This window comes from Sciurus vulgaris, assembly GCF_902686455.1.
Source record: "Sciurus vulgaris genome assembly, chromosome: 7".
NCBI classification, from domain to species: Eukaryota; Metazoa; Chordata; class Mammalia; order Rodentia; family Sciuridae; genus Sciurus; species Sciurus vulgaris.
This window is the reverse complement of record NC_136467.1, coordinates 124,041,704-124,061,108: the sequence shown is the minus strand read 5'-3', so window position 1 is coordinate 124,061,108 and position 19,405 is coordinate 124,041,704. Positions and strand designations below refer to the sequence as shown.

General features: G+C 45.5%; 2 protein-coding genes and 1 pseudogene across 3 annotated transcripts in view; all 3 read right to left on the bottom strand.

Moving 5' to 3' along the window:
- LOC306666040 (HLA class II histocompatibility antigen, DO beta chain) overlaps positions 1-7,422 on the bottom strand; it is a 29,117-nt gene extending 21,695 nt beyond the window's left edge. The window contains exon 1 of the mRNA XM_079147845.1: positions 6,054-7,422. The gene's annotated coding sequence lies outside the window, so the exon portion shown is untranslated. The remainder of the gene's footprint in view (positions 1-6,053) is intronic.
- Positions 3,153-8,881, bottom strand: LOC306665764 (dnaJ homolog subfamily C member 14-like; annotated as a pseudogene). The gene is made up of 2 exons: positions 8,858-8,881; positions 3,153-4,947 (listed from the first exon to the last, which is right to left on the bottom strand). The product of its transcript is annotated as a dnaJ homolog subfamily C member 14-like (transcript).
- On the bottom strand, positions 8,880-17,903 carry TAP2 (transporter 2, ATP binding cassette subfamily B member). Its single transcript, XM_079147830.1, has 12 exons — positions 17,722-17,903; positions 16,822-17,314; positions 16,622-16,736; positions 14,563-14,693; positions 14,128-14,333; positions 12,734-12,931; positions 12,467-12,595; positions 10,676-10,864; positions 10,329-10,502; positions 9,994-10,153; positions 9,479-9,615; positions 8,880-9,237 (listed from the first exon to the last, which is right to left on the bottom strand). Exons 2-12 carry the CDS (start codon positions 17,312-17,314, stop codon positions 9,058-9,060), a joined length of 2,112 nt encoding a protein of 703 aa, XP_079003956.1. The 5' UTR covers positions 17,722-17,903; the 3' UTR covers positions 8,880-9,057.
- Between the last annotated feature and the right edge of the window lie 1,502 nt (positions 17,904-19,405).

Below are 19,405 nucleotides of genomic sequence, written 5' to 3'. Positions count from 1 at the left end.
AATTTTTTTTTTGCATGTACCTAAATACACAAAGCAAATATTAATGGGAATGAAGAGAACAATATAATACTAGAGAGGTTCAAAACCCCACTTACGGAATGTACATATCATTCCAACAGAAAATAAATAAGTAAACATAAACCATAAACTGCAATTTAGACCAAACAGACAAACAGACATATACAGAACATTCTATCCAACAACAACAGAATATAGGTTATTCTCAAGCACACTTGGAACATTCTCCAAGATGGATCATAAGGTAAGACTCAAAACAAGTCTTAACAAAGTTAAGATTGAAACTACATCAACTATCTTTCCTAACCACAATGATAGGAAATTAGAAATCAACAACAGGAGAGATTTCAGAAAATTCACAAATACATTAATCTGCCTCAAAGATCATAACAATTAAGAAAAAGATGAAGTACAGAGATATTGCTACCTCCTCTACCTTCCAGGTTCAGAGAAACCTATACATACTAGTCTCCTGGGTCTATGTGACTAGTTCTGGTCAAGAACAGTGAACAAAAAGTTCTTGACCAAAGAATTTGTCTACCAGTGCATGACTCTCCTCCTCTTGCTCTACCAAGTCAACCAACACAGCCTTGCATTGAAGTGGCAGAATCAAATATAAAAGCAGTCTAACCAGCTGAGTCATCACTAAGAGCAACTGCTCTAGGGCACCACCCAGCCTGTAACAGATTCTACTCAAGTGAGAAATCACCTTTACTTAACTAAGGGACTGGCAGTTGTTTGTTACTGTAAAGAAGAAGAAATTGCTTCCTCTATCTATCTGAAGTTCTCCAAATGGAGCCCTGTAAATTGGACTAACAAAAAACAGATTAACAAGGGAAAAGAGTACAAGTTTATTGAATGTCTTATGTTACATTAAGCCTGGGCGTATTTATACTAGATTTGATGAAGAGTAGAAAGTCCTGGGAAATGTGAGGGAACAAAGTATAAACTCAGATAACAAACTGGGGCAAGCTTAGCGAGTCCTGCATGTTTGGATCCCTCTCTCACTCCCCCTCCATCTCACATGAGGGTCTTATGACCTGTCTCAGGGAGGCAGGCAAGATCAAAGAGCCCTTCTTGTACCCACCATTTCTCAGATTCCTTTAGCTTAAAATATTCGGTATGCAAAGGTGTCATGTATTGGGAGAGCTTGTTCTGAGCCCTATAATTATCAGTTTGACCTAATTTAATCCAACTAATATAGACCAGGAACAAAAATGGTGACCCTCTCTCTCCATATCCCTCAGGTAGATTTGAAGATTCATGAATTAGAATCCTGACCTCGGGCTAAACAACAGCAGACACCTAATACATAGCATGTGACTCATGATTTTGGACCTCAGAAGTGGGTGGTCATCTGGCTTCCACTGGGAGCACACATGTGGAGCTGAGTCAGAAGGTGGTGATCAGAAGGAAAGCCACTGAGGGTTTCTCCCTCCCCCCCCCCTTTTTTTTTTCTCAATAGAACATAAAGTTTTACTTTTCACCACTCCATAGGAGGCAGTAAGCTTTCAAATTAGACTAGTCTTGGTAAAAAAGACATAAGAGATTGTAAAGTGTTTCCACAAAATTCACAGGTGTGGAGAAAGGACTGCAAGGTTCACCTCAAAACACACACTCTGGAACTAATCCCACCATTCACTTATACAAATGTCCAGTTTGTCCTTTGGTATGGAATACAGACCGTCCGACACTGATGACCACCGCTAGAAATGGGCAACTGCCGAGGAGGCTGGAAGGTGTTTGCACAGGAACATCCCGTGCTCTGACACTTAAGGTCTTTGCTTTAGCTTCCACTACAGAAAAAGACAAATACACCCAAGGCCACCTTGTCCTCCACCACCACTACTTGCTGCTGGCCACTTCCAAGCCATCTCATACCATTTGAAATTGATTGTGCTGTTTCTCTATCTCTGTAAAAATAAGTTTCACATATTTTGTGTTGTGAGTTACAAGTGGGAGAGAGGCATCCTGTCTTCTACCAGCACAGTGTCTATCCCAACCTGGTCAGTGCACTGCTTCACAGTGACCAGGACACTCAGGAGCTGCTGGTCCACAGCATCTAGGTGAGGATTGGAGAGCATGGGTCTCCCTCCCTTTTTCTACTCTGGTCTTTGTCATGGATTTTATCTTATTTGGAAATTGAGGAAAACACCCTATGTGAAGTTAAGTGCATGGGATGTGACAAGGGCATTATCAGAAACAATAAAAAGCATGAGGGGAGAAAAGGTATAAGCCTGAACTGCCCCCTCCTTACTTATAATGGCAAAAGATTTCCAATAGCCTGACCACCCATTAATAGGAGGAGACAGGCTAAATGAAACATGATACTTTCATAAAATAGAATCCACTTAGCCATATAATTTTTTAATTCATTTTTATTATAAACAAATGGGATACATCTTGTTTCTCTGTTTAGCCATATAATTTTTTTTTACAGGTTGCCAGTTATATATTTATAGAAAGATAGTCCCTGGCTTTAAATAGATATGTACATACAAATATGAACAAACTTAAAAAAATACAAACCCTTGGATCACAAGAGGGCTTCTAGGAACCCTTTTAGCCTTTCCCCTCACCCAAAGGCAGAGGGCATGAGTCTGCTTCTTAAAAATTATTAATTTTGGCCATCCTTGCAGCAATAAGCCTGAAGTAGGGTGATTTTCCCACAAGGTGAAAGTCAAAGGAAAAGTTCAGTTTACACTCTTTGAACTCTATGCATCTTCAAAATTAGGGCTACATGCTTTCTTGTTCTGTCTTATCTAGTATATCAGAGTAAAGGAGGGGGTTTCCCCTGAAATGGGTCAAGAAATAAGAGACTCAGTTTAAAAAGCAGGGGTGGGGTAATATCATCTGCTATAAAAGCAAATGACAAGACAAAGGCATACATACCCCAGGGAAATACCCAGTTCCCATACCTCAAAGGGATACATTGTCCAGCCTAGGTCCAGGCCTTAGGTTCTTTGCTCTAACCCCCCCTATTTCTTTGGTATTGTCAGAAGACAAGATTCAGTTCCTGGGTGCTGGGGGAGGAAGGCGAGTGGTTCAGGGGCTTCCTATGAGTACTGAGTGAACAATTTAAGCTTAACATTTTCCCTTTTTAAAATATTTAAAAATAATCAAATCAAACTCCATCCTGTGCTGTACACAGCCCTTTTGACTCCCTGACATTGATTTGAGGAAAAAAGAGAAGGGGCTTCAACGTTGGAAGGGCCTCCTCACTTTCTTCCGCCGCTTCGGTTTGGCTTCTCCCTTGGGTACTGTGCTGTTGGGCTTGGAGGCTGCAGTGGCCCCAGGGCCAGGCTGAGGAGCCTGTCCCATTGGACATCTGGCCAGGGGGTACTTGAAAGATCCGACTCAAGAAATCCTGAAGGTCAGCGGGAGGGGCATCTGGAGTGGCCCTCTGGCGACCACTGGTGCCTGGGATCCGAGAACCAAATGAGATGTGATAGGGAACTCTGTGGGTATCTGGGGAGATTCCGACACGCTGGCATCCAGCCCACTCTGTGATGTCATACACCTTTCCATCCATCAGTGCAAAGTAGGTAATCTTGAGGCCCAACATGCTTGATTCTGCCCAAAAGTCTCCTTCTTCAGCAGGGTGCAGCCTATTACATTCAGCACAATATCTGGCACTTTTAGGTTCCCGGTCCATTTCAAACCTCCTGTGCTTTCCTTGGCATCAGCTACACATCATAGTATTCATCGCCTCCTTGAGGTCATCTTGCAGCTTGGACAGAAACTCATTCACAGACCGGCTCAACTCATTTTCTGCCATCCGTTTCATCTCATATTCCTTCCGCCTTTCAGGGTTGCTGACAATGTCCCAAGCTGCCCGCAAAACCTTGAAAGCCTCTTCAGCCTGGGGATGTTGATTTTTATCGGGATGAACCATCACCGCCAGCTGCCTATAGGCCTTCTTCAGTTCAATATCTGATGCTGTGGTTTCAACCCCAAGCACATGGAAAGGGTTTAACTCATCCTCAGGAACCCCAGTCATACTCAAGAGTCGAGCCACTTCCTCTTCAGGATGGCAATAGCGTCCACTAGCTACAGGTGCATTCCCCTATTAGTCCTCTGCTTGCCCCAAGGCAACTCTAGCCAACCCCACTGAACTATTCTTACCAGCTGCTGCCATGGCCTGCTATCTCTCAGCACAGTCAAGCAACACTGCAAAGCTGGAGAATCTAGCCAAGAGAAGAGCCAGGTGGCCTTATCCCTCCAGCCAAAACGGTCACCCAGTCCCACCAGAAACTGCCAGCCCAACTGCAGACAGCCCAAAAAGAGGGCCAGAGCCAGGAGCAGCAAAGCACCCAGTAACCTAAGAAAACGGGTTAACAGTCCAACCCCATAGTAAAGCCCTTGGCTTAGAAAATGGAACATCATCTGGGCCCAGCCCCCCACCCTCCCTGCCCAGACTCCCACCCAAACTCGAAAAAGGTCCAGATCACTGCCTTTCAGCTGCCTGCATGCATAGATGAGATGGCAACAAGTTTCCACATATTCTCCCACCAATACCAGCAGTTCAATCAGCCACCAGAAGCCTGCCTGTCCAAGTTGACATAGTTCCTCTGCTCCCCACAATCCCAGGCCTCTGCGCTTATCTGCCTGACTTCGTTTCCTGCCCAGTCGATGACGACCAGCAGACCTGGGATCTCTACAGCCACCCTCCCGAGTATCCTCCTTGGTTGGAAAGCGATGCCTCTGTCTTCGAGATGGGGGTTTCTTTCCGCTGGACACACGTGAAAAATCACTGGGGAATTTAAGAGTTTCTTCATCATCGTATTCCTCTTCCAACTCTTCATCTTCCCCCAAGGCGAAGAGCGGCGGTAACTCCTCCCCCTCGAGCAGCTGGGCCTGGGGCCAGGGGGAGCTACGAGAGCAGCTCCCCCGGCTCCGCCTCCCGTTCACGCTCTGCTTCCGCCTTCCCTAGCCATATAATTTTAATGTAAACAGTGAAGTTTAGAATAGTGTATTTAGGGAGCCACTATTAGTGAAAATAGGGAGCAAGAATTTATACACATATTTGCTTAATTATACATTATGTTTCTCTAGGATGATAATCATAAATATCAAAGTCGGGATGCCAAGTGGGGAATGATGGGCATGAGGAGCTAGCTCCTCTGTATATTTTTGTCTGTTCAATCTGAGAAGACACAATTTAATATATTGCCTATTTAAAGAACAAGTAAGTTGTATCTTTCAAAAAGAGAATGGTAGGAGTATAAGTGAATACAGAGAGTAAAGACAATTTTTTTGTGTTGCAAAGTTGGTCAAAGTCTACCTTTTCCTTCCTATGTGACCCAGGCAAGTTAATGTTTTCAAAACCCCATTTTCTCATGCTTAGATTTGAGATAATAATACTTGCCACATAGTATTGTCTTGATGAAGAAGTAAAAATATATGTGTCAGGCACCTATCACAGTCATAGTGAATCGCTATTATTATAACTCAAGATTCCATAAAACTCTAGATTCAAAACGCAGTATTTCCTAGGACCACTAGATGGCACCAGACTCAAGTGGGTGATCCTTCAGCTCTCTTCACCATAAACCAAGAAGAGCTCTGTTTCTTATTCCTTTATTCCCCCCCAAATCCTGACAGTTCTGTATTTCCTCTTCTTTACTTACAACTGCCTGTGGCCTCCTAGAAGCTACCCCACTGGGCGGGGGAAGTAAGGACTTGAAGCCAAATGCTATTTCCACAAAGGGCAGGGCAGGCAGGGCAGGGAGTTGTTCAAGTGTCCAAAGAAATCTATGAAGTCTTCCTAAGTGTTCTCCTCTCCATTCCTATTTTCCTTTAGTAAGCCTGGCTGGGTGGGAAAGATACTCAAGGTAAGTAACAAGAAGGGGAAATTATGGGACAAGGAAATCACATGGTGCTGGGAGTAGGAGGAATGAAGGAGGGAACTCCAGACAAACTAGAATTACTAATATCTGCAATTACCAGGCAGATCACATTTGAAGGGATTTGTCTGTCTAAATTGAATACTTTGACTACCAATGCACATTTTTGTGTGTCCCTGACAGGCTTACCTGAGTGCTTCCTCTGAGATGAGAAATTGGTACAGGGGGAGGGGAGATCTTATCTTTAAATCTGCATCTTCCTGCACTGCCCACCAGGATATCTACATTTTCCTCCCAGTTCCATGGAATAGGGTAGGACAGATAGATAGTAAAACAGGAGGCAGCAGGAAAAGGGAGGTGAGACAGATCTGAATGAATGTTACGGACTCAAGGGCTAACCAATCAGAATATTGCATGCCTAACCAATAGCCTTAACACTTTTTCAATATCTGTTTAGCATGGATTTTGAACAATAGCCTTGGTTCTTTCCCAATAACTGATTAGCACAGATATTGATCAATGCCCCTACCCAGTAGCTATATGAGCTTCTAACTAGTAGACTTAAGGGGCAACCTGCTATCAGGTCTCCTCTCACCCAGCAAGAGCTCTGCTTCTTTTTTTCACAAATAAGTCCTACTCCTTTCACTTTTATCTTTCATTAATGTTGGTAGATTTCATGAGACATGGACACAGAAAGAAATCACTAGCAAACAACTGGAGTCTACTACAGCAGCAGAGGCTGAAAATCCTATTTTGCTATTATTGATTAACAGTGTCATTTCAGGCCAGTTTCTCTACCTGCAAAGTATGACTTGACTGCTGTGTTATTTTAAAGATACCTTCCAAGTTTAAGGAATTATGACCTATGGGTATAATTGTACTGAGTATATCAAAGCCTTCACAGATTACCTTCCATGAGGCTACAGTTTCCATAAGGCTGGGTGATGCAAGAACTATCATTTCCATTTTATAAAGAAAAAGAATATTTTGTGGAAAAGGGAAGGAATCAGGCCAGCCTTCTCTCTAAAAATGCCTATTTCACTTTTGGTGAAATCTGGGAGGTGGGTGGGAATGGAGCTGCTGGGTTGCAGCAGGATGAGGCAAAGGCTGATCTGTACAAAGCTCTCCATTCTGACCCCACCTGCTTCCCACTGCTGCCAGGCAGAAGAAATTCCAAAACAGCAGTCTGGCAAGTTCATTGCCAAAACTGGAAAGTACCGCCTATTTCTGGGAATGTGAAAGTTCCTATTTCCTAGAATAGGAGAGTTCCAAGGCAAGTCCCTCCCAACATCCAGCAATGTGTGCAGTGTTGGATTCTCAGTGGTTGGTACATGTAGGGAAGACCGAAGTTTATTCATTTATCCAACAGATTTATTGTCTATTGTGAACCAGGCCCTGAGAAGAAATATATAGCTTAATAAGACAAATGACTGTTATGGTTTGGACATGAGGTGTCCATCCAAAGCTCCTGTTAACACAGAGATGAAATGATTAGAATATTAGAGCTGTAACCTAATTGATGGATTAATACATTCATTTGATGGATTAACAATTGGAATGGACTACCTGGGTGGTAACTGGTAACTATAGTCAGGTGAGGCATGGGCTGAAGGAAGATTACTGGGGGCATGCCTTTAGGATTTATATTTTGTCCCCGGAGTCTCTTTCTGCTTCCTGGCTGCCAGGACCTGATCACTTTACCTCCCACCTGCTTCGGTACTCTGTTCATTGCCCAGAGCAAGGGAACTGGCCAATCATGGACAAAAGCTGACTAACACAATGGCCTTCCCTCCAGGAGTTCATGGTGTAAGAAGGACAGAAGGAAGATGGGTAGAGTTCAGTGAGAGCTGTGCAAGAGTTAAGCCTCAGGTGACAGAAGCACAGGAAACAGACACTTTCTCCAGAATGAGGGAACAAGGGAGGTTTCCTGGAAACCCTGAGCCCTGAGTTAAGTCTTGAAGGACTTCTGAAAAATAGGGTGGGCACAGGGGTAGGGAATGAGCTGGAAATTGGGGAGGGCCAGAAATTCGGTGTGGCTGGAGCTAAATGCACCAGGAAAGGACAAGTACAAGAGGGCTGGGAATCCTGTGTGCTCTGAAAAGGACTCTGAGAAGAGGATAAGGACACTAGAAGGAGTTTGCAGATCATCCCATGTGCCTTCTGGAAAGAAAAATGACTTCATGAAGAACAGCCAAGAGAGGGGAGCCAGTGGCAGAGAAACATCTCTGCAGAGGGCATGGTCAAAGACTACAAAGACAGTACCACAGTAGGAGTAGAGAGAAGATAATGGATTCAGAGCTATTCAGAGCTGGAAACGACCAAGCTTTGTTTGCTCTGACTATGGGTTGGAGATTATGGACACAAGATGCACTATAACTTATTGGTTCAGGGTGCACACTGTAGGTTCAGACCTGGATTCAAACTCCAACTCTACTACTGTGTAACCTTAGGAAAAGTCATTTAATCAGTTTCTACATCTATAAGATGGGGATAATAACTAACCAACCTCATAGTATTGGGGGCAAGGACTAAGAGTGATACTACATGAAAAATGCTTGGCGCTGTTTCCATTCATATTAAAACTCTATAACTGGTAGCTATCATTGATATATTTACACTGCTAATTAGAGATCTGTGCTTTTTCAGAGCAAACCCTAGCTTCCCCCAAAATAGCAGGCACTGATGGAAGTGGGGAAGGAAACAGAAAGGCAACCTCATGAATATTTATGTCATCTTGGGTAACTGGTATTTCAAAGAATGACTGAGAGGACAGTCAGCAAAATAGTATCCATGGTTCTCTCCGGGCAGTGAAACGATGGGTAGTTTTAACTTTCTTCTTTGTCCTTTTCCATATTTTCTAAATGAATATGTACTTATTTTTATATATAAGAAAAAGCACTTTTAAATATATTTATTATGCCACTATACACTACTCAGTACCAGGCAAAACTATTCACCAAGGAAAAGAAGTTTCTAGGCGGGACAGCACCTACCAGCCCACCACGGCCACCCGCCATCCCCTCACTCCCACCCACACCAGCCTGCCAAAAGTACACATGGTCCAAATCTCCATTATGCCTCCAGCACCAGGAAGAACTACCCAGGGGTACAACCCCTGGGGAATTCAGAACAGGAGCTTCTCTGAGTCTGGGTTGCAGCAATAGCCATAAGAAGGTCCCAGTGTCTGGAGGCCTCAGTCCCCTAGATGCTGTTGCACCAGACGAGAGTAGAGGTCCTGGCCCTCCCTGAGCTGGGCATGGTCCAGCAGCTCTCCCTCCTTGAGCACCAGGATCTGGTCAGCATTCTGAATGGTTTGCAGCCTGTGAGCGATCACCAGCACCGTTAGATCCCCACGAGATTTCCAGGCCTGGAGCTGAAGGGAAGGATCACAGTGCCTCAGAAAGTTAAGAATAGCATGAGAAAGGGACCCTTGGAGGAACCGGGAATGCCCCCACACCACTGCATTCTCCATTTCCTTCCCAACCCTGCGAAGGCACAGCCACCCTTTGCACCAGCAGGCTCTTGTTCTCCCCTGCCAGTTCTGCATGGGCTGATCCTTTGAATGTGACCCCTTAGATTCCACTGTTCCCTGCCCTTCCTGCCCTGGTACTCACAGCCTGCTCACACTGGACATCCAGGGCACTGGTGGCCTCATCCAGGATGAGGATCCGTGGATGCCGCACAAGGGCCCGGGCAATGGCCAGGCACTGTTTCTGTCCTGCAGCCAACTGGCTCCCTTTCTCCCCTACATCTGAGGAAACCAGAGAAATTCCATTCCTCAGACACAAGAGATCTGGACGCCTCTCCTAGAGGAGAGGCAAGTGCCCAGCAGCTCTTCCCACTGGGACTAGTCAAGAGGTAAGAAGACCCCGTGGAGAAAGGGCTGGAGGTGGGGACCTGTGGCTGCCTGTGTGGAAGAAGACCACTTCCACATTGCTCCCAAGCAAGGGAACATGCAAGAGGGCAAGGCTAAAGCATGCCCAGTGTGGGGAGCCCAGCGTGGGGAAGAACAGTGAGTGGGAACAGAGGGAAGGCAGGGAAGGAGCAAAGGGGTTATAGGGACACCCCAAAAATAAGTTCCACTTTCTCTGTTGACTGAAAGGGGCGGCTTACCATCTGTGAAAAATACCTGTATGTATCCCATGCTTCATTTCGCTTATGAAGTCATACGCATGGGCTGCCCGGGCGGCAGCGATCACCTCGTCATCCTCACAGCTCCTCAGCCCATAAGCAATGTTGTCCCTCACAGAACCCGAAAATAGCACGGGCTCCTGCCCAACCAAAGCCACCTGCACACAGGGAACAGGAGCAGAGGGCAGTGTTCAACTCCCATGGCCAGGGCCCTGGGTTCCTCCTTACCTGCCTCCCTCGGAATGGACTCCTGGTGTTTCTTCCTGTGCATCACCCAACCTCTCAGGGAAAGCCCTCCTCTCCTCCCACCCCATCCTCTCACTCCCCACCCACCTGGCTGTGTAGGTAGTGGTGCTCATAGTTTGAGATGGGCTTCCCATCCAGCAGCAGCTGCCCGCCTGTGGGCTGGTACAGATTCTGCAGCAGGGCAGCCACGGTGCTCTTCCCAGAACCATTGGGTCCCACCAGTGCTGTCATCTCTCCAGGGCGGAGGGTGAATGTCAGACCCTGGAAAATCAGGAGAGTTAGGGGCCTCCCACTTTTCCCTCAGTGTCCCTCCCCCTTCTCTTCCTAGCAGAAGCAAAATCAGTTCCTCAGATGAAAACCATCTCCAGTCTGTAGTGCCTGATCACCCAAAGAGCAAAGGGACAAGTTCCCTCCCTAGGGCCTCTCTCAAGCACCTTGAGCACAGGTTGGTCAGGGCGATGCGGATATGCAAAGGAGACATCTTGGAATTCCACACGCCCCTCCAGCATAGGAGGGGCCAGAGTCCCTGGCTCAGGCAGGTTGGGTTGTCTGTCCAGGTACGAAAAAACCTTCTCTGCAGCTCCCACATTGCTCAGCATATCACCAAAACCAAATACCAGAGCCTGGGAAATAAAAATGGACAAGTCGGCTAAGCAAACATACTCCACAAGAAACCAACCTCCCAATTCCTCACACTCCCCTCCACCCACAGCCACTCAAAAAAGATTCTCTACCTGTACAATTTGGGTGGAATTTTAAAGTGGCACCAATACCTCGGCATCCAATTTGCAAGGAAGAGGATGTAAAGTCCATATTCTGAGCACACAGCACTACTCCTATCCCCAGACCTTGGCAATTACTGTTTTGTATTTATCTGTGCACAGGTCTGTCTTGCTTAACTAGACAGAGAATGCCTTAAAAGCAGACACTGTGCCTAACTCACCTTTGGCGCCACCAGAGTGCCTAGCACAGTTCTCCACACACAAAATATGATCAGTAAATGTCTACAGCAATAATAAAATAAAACCCATGATGAAGTAACTAGCTTTGAACTGATAAATATAGGAAAAGGGCCTAATGCTCATTCTGCCTTTCCTAATCAAACTGCATCACTGGGTAACCCAATAGATGAGAATAAGTCTGTCTTAATAACTGCAGGTATGATACAGTATCACCATTTTGCAGCCCTAACAATTTAACAGATCTAGGCATTAAGCATCAAAGGCTGATGTCACCACAAGAGACACTGTATGTCTCCTACAGGAAGAACCCACCATGGCCTAGGAAGTACTAAGAAAGGAAAGAAGGATGGAAGGAAGAAAGAAAGAAACCCTGGATCTCACAAACTTTAAGATTTATGTACCAATGGGCAGGGAAAATAGAGGTAGAGAAACCTATTAAAATAGAATCACAGCCAGGCATGGGGTATATACCTGTAATCCCAGGGACTCAGGAGGCTGAAACAGGAGGATCACAAGTTTGAGGCCAGCCTCAACAACTTAGGGAGATCCTAAGCAACTTAGCAAGACCCTGTCTCTAAATAAAATATATAAAAGAGCTGGGGATGTGGTTCAGTGGTTAAGTGGTTCAATACCCAGTACCAAAAAATAAATAAATAAAACCATGGAGAATCAATCAACAAAATTCAAGCCATAAGAAATTACCAGACAAACCACCTATTTCTTCAACAAATAAACTGCAAGGGGAGAAATATTTTAATAAAGAGACTTAAAACTAATATCAACCAATCACAATGTATGGACCTTATGTGGATCTGACTGCACCATGTCTAAGACAATTGGAGACTGGACCATTGATTGCATATAAGGAATTATGTCAATTTTTAGGGGTGGTAATAGTATTTTGATTAAAGTACTTTTTATTAGATTTGTTTCTATTTTAGTGATACATACCAAAATATTTACAGATAAGACTATATGGCATCCTGAATTTGCTTCAAAATAATATGGATGGGAAAAGTGAGTGGGGACACAGACCAAACAAGATGGGCCATGAGATGTTAATTGTGAAAGCAGGCATTGAATATATGTGAATTTGTTCTACTACGTTCTTTTTTTATGTTTGAAATTCTCCATGACAAAATTGGTTGAGGTTTTATGTTTTGTTTTATATTTTTAAGGGGAAGAAATTTAAAGTTCAAGACCCACAAGGGCAGAGAGAAAAACAGTAAAACGGGAGAACACTTGGGCTCCTTACTCACTCACACGAACAAAGTTCCCCACGTCCTCCTGGTACAGGAGGAAGGACAGCAGCCCGCCCCTCGTGATGTCGCCAGCCAGAATCTGCTGCAGCCCGCAGCTCAGTACCAGCACCTGCACACCCAAGGTCAGCACCTGGGAGGGGAGAAGGAGGAGGAGAGGCTGGTGGTCTTCCTATTCTGCCCCCTGAGACAGTGAGGGGCACCCAGAACCTGCCCCTATCTTTTCTCCTTCCGCTTCCCGGGCCCAGTTTCAGCCACTCAGCTGTCTCACCCTCCGTAAGAGCAGGTACAGAGCACGTTCCAGGTCCCGTCGCCACCACAACTGCCGGCACCGCTCCACAGCTTTCTTATAGCGACAGACCTCATCCTCCTCGGCCCCAAAACTGCGCACCGTCTGCAGCCCTCCAACTGCCTCCCGCACCACCTGCCCTGCCTTCGCCACTGCATCCTGGATTTCCAGCAGCACCGCCTGGAAGAGTGGACAGCGATATCCGCGGTGATGCCCAGAAGACGGCAGGCCCCAGGTGTCTATCCTCCAACCCTTGGAATGCTCCCCAGCCGCTGGAAAACATCAAACGGTTCTTTTTCCCTCTTCCTTAATTTTCCTTTAAAAAAGGAACAATGCGTGAAGTAGGGAGGAAACTATATTATCAAGTGCTCACTGCTAGGTAGTTAGGGGATATATGCTATTTTTTTAACCTTCTAATAAGGTAATTCTTCAACCCCGTGTCTGATAAGGAAGGAAGGATACTTTTCCCAAGAAGTCACAGCTAGCTAAGAAAGATGAAGGTGTCATTTAAAATGGATCAATGACCCCAATGTAAGAGCTAAAACTATAAAACTGTTAGGAAAATAGGAGAAAAACTTCATGATTTGGCAACGGTATCTTGGATATGATGTCAAAAGCATAGGCAACAAAAAATTGGATAAATTGGACTTCATCAAAATTAAAAACTTTGGTGCATCAAAGGACACTATCAGTGAAAAAGCCACCACAAAATGCAAGAAAACATTTGCAAATCATATATCCGATAGGGGAATGTTATCCACAATAGGTAAAGAACTCTTACAAATCAACAAAAACAAAAGGCAACCCAATTTAAAAATGGGCAAAGGAATTGAATAAATATTCCTCCAAAGAAGATACAAAACTGTCCAATAAGCACTTGAAAATATGTTCAATACCATTAACCATTAGGGAAACACAATCAAAACCATAATGAGTTACATCACAACCATTATAATGGCTATTATTTAAAAAAAGAAAAACACAGAGAAAGTAAGTGCTGGCAAGGATGTGGAGAAATCAGAAATCGTGTGCATTTCTTGTGGAAATGTAAAATGGAGCAGTTACTATGGAGCAGTAGAGCAGTTCCTTAAAAACTAAAATATATTTACTATATGATCCAGCAATTATATTTCTGAGCATATAACCAAAAGAATTGAAAGTAGAGTCTCAGACAGGTATTTGTACATTCTCACACTCATGTACATTTTTGCTTGCAGTCTAAGGGGGTTATGGACTCAAATATCCATCAATGTATGACTGACTAAGCAAAAGGTGTAAACATACAATATACTCTAAGGGCTGAAAAGAGAAAATCTCTCTCTAGGCTATCCTACAGCTTTATTCTCCTCTCAGGGTCCCCTAACATTCGCATGTACCTGATGACGCATATTGTACACCTTTTCAACTGCTATTAGGAAGGGCATATCGAGCAGAGAAAGGAAGGTGAGTCGAGGTGACACGCTCAGCATGAAGCCATAGAGCCCAATCACTTTCACCAGGCTCCGCAAGATTATGTTGGCATTGAAAGGAAGCCAGCGGCTCATTAGGGTGGTGTCCGAGGTCAGCCGTGAGTTCAACTCCCCTAGGAAGGACAGAGCAGATGAGGAAACCATAACACTACAGCGTCCCCAAAACTCCCTCCTGACCATCCCCGCTGACAGAAACCCCTCCTCTCTTACAGAGAGATGTGCAGAAGAGAACTATATTATCCCAGAAGAGAACTCTGGGCTCTGGCAAACAGAAGAAGGTTGACGGGGGTAACAGGGACAAGGAATGGCCAGGGGAACCCCAGACCTGGACTCAGACCTCACCTGTCTTAATCTCCTGGAAGAAACTGAGGTCCTGACGCAGCAGGGAGGAGAAAAGCTGTTCCCGGATCCGCAAGTTAACTCTGGACATGATGAATATAAAGGAACCCCCTCGGCAACCTGCAGACAGCGAGCTGTGGGAAGCGAGAAGACGGCAGGAAGTTGAAGAGAAGACAGAGGCACCGAGAAGAGTGGGAGGCAAGAGAAGCAGAGAAGACCCAGAATAAAAAGAAATGCAAAAGTTAGGGAAAGCAGATCATAGAAAGCAAAAAGGAGAGGGAAAGGGAGGTGGGGAGGGAGGGAGAGAGAGAAAAAAATAAGAGAGACAGAAGGAAAAGAGGAGGCTTGGGACTAAAGAGAAGAAGAAGAAATGGTAGACCTGGTAAAGTCATCACATGTACAAATTCACGAGTGCTCACGGAGTTCACTGTGTGCTAGACACAAAGCAAAGTACAACAGAAGTGAAAAAGAAGTAGCCCAGTGCTTGCTTCGTGCCTCCCTCTGTGTTGTCCTTCTGGGCTTCTTCTCTGTCTTGGTCTCTTTCCTCCCTGGCCTCCTTTATAGTCACAGATACTTCATTATGGGAACATCAGTAAAGATCTCCCTGCCCTTCCTTTCTCCAGAGACCTAGAATCACACTGACCCTGTCTTTCATCCTTGAAGACTTCCCCTTGAACCCACCAAAATTTTACTATAAAACTTAAAGGAAAAATATATAAAACATAAAAATGCTTGTTTTTTACAAAATACAGGGAACTAATACAAATTTAGTTCCATATTTAAAAGGCTGTTGGGATAAGCAGACATGAAATTAGGAGGGTTTTGGACTGGTGATCTCAGTAAGAAGGAAGAGAAAGGAACCACACATAAGAGAATCATTTTTGAAAGTAGGAAATAGCGGGGCTGGTGTTTGATATGAGGATATCCATGGTGCAGACACTCAGAGCCCAGGATACTGATGGTTTCATGATGAGAATAAGAAGACAGAGCCAGTTTCAGGATGACCAGGACAGTATATGATGCATTTGGAGTTCTGAGTACATGAAGTGTTAAGTGTGAGTGGGCTGTCCAATGGGGATGCTATTGGATATAAGGGGACAACCCTTATGGAAATATAGATCTGGTGATGATCTGCAGAGATGAACTCAGTGCAATAGGAAAAATGTTTTTAAAGATCAAAAAACTAAGTCACAAGCAAAGTCCATATTTAAGGGTCCACAGAAGGAAAGTTCTCCAAAGGAGGCAGAGTGGTTTGGAAAGTAGAAAGGGAGTTCATAGAAACTAACTGCAGAAAGAGATCATGCTACAGCCAAATGCTACAGAGAAGCCAAAGAGAATCGAGGCCTGATTAGAGGAGGGAAAAAAAGAGTAGTTGGAGTGATCGATCAATAAGAAGTTCAAATTTGAGTAGTTTCAGCAGAAAGTGCTAAGTATAGAATGAAGGCTGAATGAAAGAGTAGGTTTTTGAGGGTATTTGAAATGAAGTGTGGCCATTAAAAAAGAGCAGTAGCAAGCTGGGTTGGAACTGGGGTCAGGAAAGTGAGCAGTTCCTTACATTTTGCACTCTAGCTGCTTCACTCACCTCATCCAGTCCCAGTCCTACCAAGCAGTCTAAGGAAAGCGAGTGAAGAGAAAGAGTAAAGATGCTGGAAACAAAGGTGAGAGGCCGCTGAGTAAGAGCTTCCAGGATTGCCAGAATGAATGAATACAGAAAGGTCAAAAGAGACAGAGACACGTCCACCCTGGAGAGATGCTCTGGAGGGATGGGAGGGAGGAGGCAGAAAAGAGAAATGGAATTTTGTGGAGAAATGTTGAAAGGCAACTGAAATACATTCCCTTTGACACATCCAACCATACTTGTACTGGTAAGTATGTAATATAAACTTGGAAGATGTTGGATACATGTGAATAAAGGAAGAAATGAATGAGTGGATGAAACTGAATGGTAGATAAATACATGTATATTTCAGTTTATTTTGTGCTTTGTGCAAAATAGACTTAGGAGTGAAGGCCCCTGTATAGACTTGGGTCTAGCAAAGGGATCCAACTGCCCACCACTTACCTCCCAAAGGAGACCAGGCACATGAAAAATATGGCGCTGACAAAGGCATCAGGGTCAAAATCACCCCCCAGGATGTCAATCACACGACCGGAATAGTGAGGGATTAATGTTTCACCTGAAAAAGGCATGAAGAACACCAGATGAATGTGCTGGTGCAAGGCCCTTCTCCCCACTCAAACTCAATGCCCAACCCCACTCACCCAACACAGCCATGACAAGGAAGAAGAAGGCGGCCAAGAGGAATGGCAGGTCTGGCCTGGAGAGCTTCAGCAACCTCCACATCAGGTCTTTGTTGTTCTCCTGGCTTGGCTGTCTCTCCTCGGCTCCAGGAGGACTCAACACAGCCCATACCGCCCAGCTTAGCCCTGCAGCCCCATACCCTGCTAGCAGCCAGCTCCAAGAGGCTGAAGCCACTCTGACTGGGGGAGCACTCAATGTTCCCCCCACCAAGGCTCTCAGCGAGAGAAACAGGGGTGTCCCCAGGCACAGCAGGGGCAGCAAAGTCCCCACAAATCCCAGAAACCCCCACAGCTTTAGCAGCCACCACAGGCCTCCAAGTCGCAGGGTTCCTTCCAGCCATAGTCCTGGAAGCCCTTGAGGAAGCAGAGTCCCCAGAGTCCCCTGAAGCAGCCACAGTAAGATTGCGTCCACCAGCAGCAGGGAGGCCCAGCACCTCAGATCAGGGAGCGCCATCTATGGGTAGAAAGTGAAAATTTGGGGATGTGGAGTCCCACTCCTTGTCCCCGCCATCCTCCTGTCCCCCACCAGTCCACTGACTTCTCATTTCATCCGATCCCACTCTGCAAGATTCCCTGGGTACCCAGTGCTTCTCAGCACATCCCTCCTAGGATTGGCGGCACTCTGCCTGTCATCCGGAGCTGGGAAGCCTCACGCTTTAAAAATAAGAAATCCCCTAGCCGGGTCCCGCCGCCAGCCCTGCCTGCCGCCGCGAAGCTCCAAAGAGCCAGGGGATTCCAGCCCTGCTCTCTTCCTTTGCCCTGGGTCGAGAGGGACTGGAAGCTAAGGGCGTGGCATGGGGTGAGAGGTGAGGTCCGCGGCGCCCCTGCTCGGTCTCCAGGTTTCTCCGCGCATTAACTCACCAGCGGCGGCGGTGGGAATGCAGCTCTTTGGGGCTGTCGGTTACGTGCTGGGGGACGGAGCCTGAAATCCGCTCCTTCTCTCTTAACCCGGTTTCCCGCTTTGGTCGGCTAACAAAGTTCTGCAAACGAGGAGCCGGGACTCGGTAGCTTTCGCTTTCTCTTCCTAGCCCGGGCCTCGTTCTGGGCGCGGCTACCAGCGGGCGGCGCCAGAGACTCGCAGACCGCGGAGCCGGGAGCCGCAGGTTGTGCACTCGCGTCGCGAGCCCGGAGTGGTTCACCCTGGGTGGCGGTTAGTTTTTTATATGGAATTGCAAAACTGTTTCAGGGACTGATGTGCTTTGTAACTGGGGAGCCGCTGGATTTGCTGTTTTCCCTCAAGTTCGGAACCTATTTCAGGAAGTGCCCTTTTTTCCCAGAAGACCTCGTTTCAGGGCCTTAGAGTAAAACAGCCGGAGCCAGAGCGAAACACTCAGGGTCGCTTTTAAATGAAAAGTTCCAGGCACTTTCACCAGGTCCAAGAGGGTTTCCACTAACAGATTTTGAATTTAGCGAGGTCCTGGCCCTTTATTTTCATGTGTCCTCCTCAATGGAGCACTTGTAACAGGGCCTGTACGTTTGTGTTCAGAATTAAGTTTCGAGTCGTCCGCATATGAGGAAAATACCAGGTACTGGTCTGTTTTAACACTGATTAGAATAACAATTGGGCACGCCTGTAATCCCAGCGACTTGGGAGGCTGAGGCAGGAGAATGGAGCCTCAGCAACATAGAGAGACCCTGTCTCAAAAAATAAAAGGGCTGGGGATGTACCTCAGTCCTAAAGTGCCCTGGGTTCAGTCCCCAGTGATTGATAAATAAATAAATATTTAAAAAAATTTAAAAGGCGATTAGGTTTCTGCAGGTTCTGCCTGACATATAGAAACTGCAAATTGGTTCACTTCAGAAAAGAATCACTAAGGGTTGAAACTACCTCTTAAACTTGAAAAATACATACATACAATCCCCAAAGGAATGATCACTTGGATTCCAAACTACCCTTTTGAAAAGTTATTGTTATAACATTTGAAGTTTGAAATAGTTGCAGGAAGGTGTTGAAGTAGGGGATTACTAAAATGTCTCTGAACTTATCCGTTCTGGGATTTTAAGGGTCTTTCCCAGCTGCTTCCAACTCTCAAGCGGCTCCTTTAACTACCTCTCTTTTGACGGTGGTGTGGTCCATGCTTCTTCCTGTAGCTCCTGCATGGATCTCATGGTGTCTGTCTTGTTTTGTTTTTTCTAACCTGGGTCTTTTACTTTTTTCTCATATTACCACTTCAGGGAGTCCTGTTTATCTCTTCTTCCTCTTCAGTAATGATCCTGTCAACTTCCAGTCAAATGTGATAGGGCATGAAATTGAATCCTGACGCCCATCTTTACGTTCAAAATCCAATATCTCCAAGGTATTGCTTAGGGTAAGTGGTATTTACAATTACCATACACGTGAAGCGGAAACTTTTTCATTCCATTCTACAGTCAAAAGTCAGTTGTTCTACGTGCCCTTTCCCCAGTGACCCAGAAAGTTAACAGACCACACAAGAGTCCCCAGGTGTCTCTTTAGAAAGGACCCTGAGCTAAATGAAATCACAAATAATTGTCCAAAGAGAACATCATCAGACCTCCTGAGGTCCTAGAGAGAAGAAATATTTGA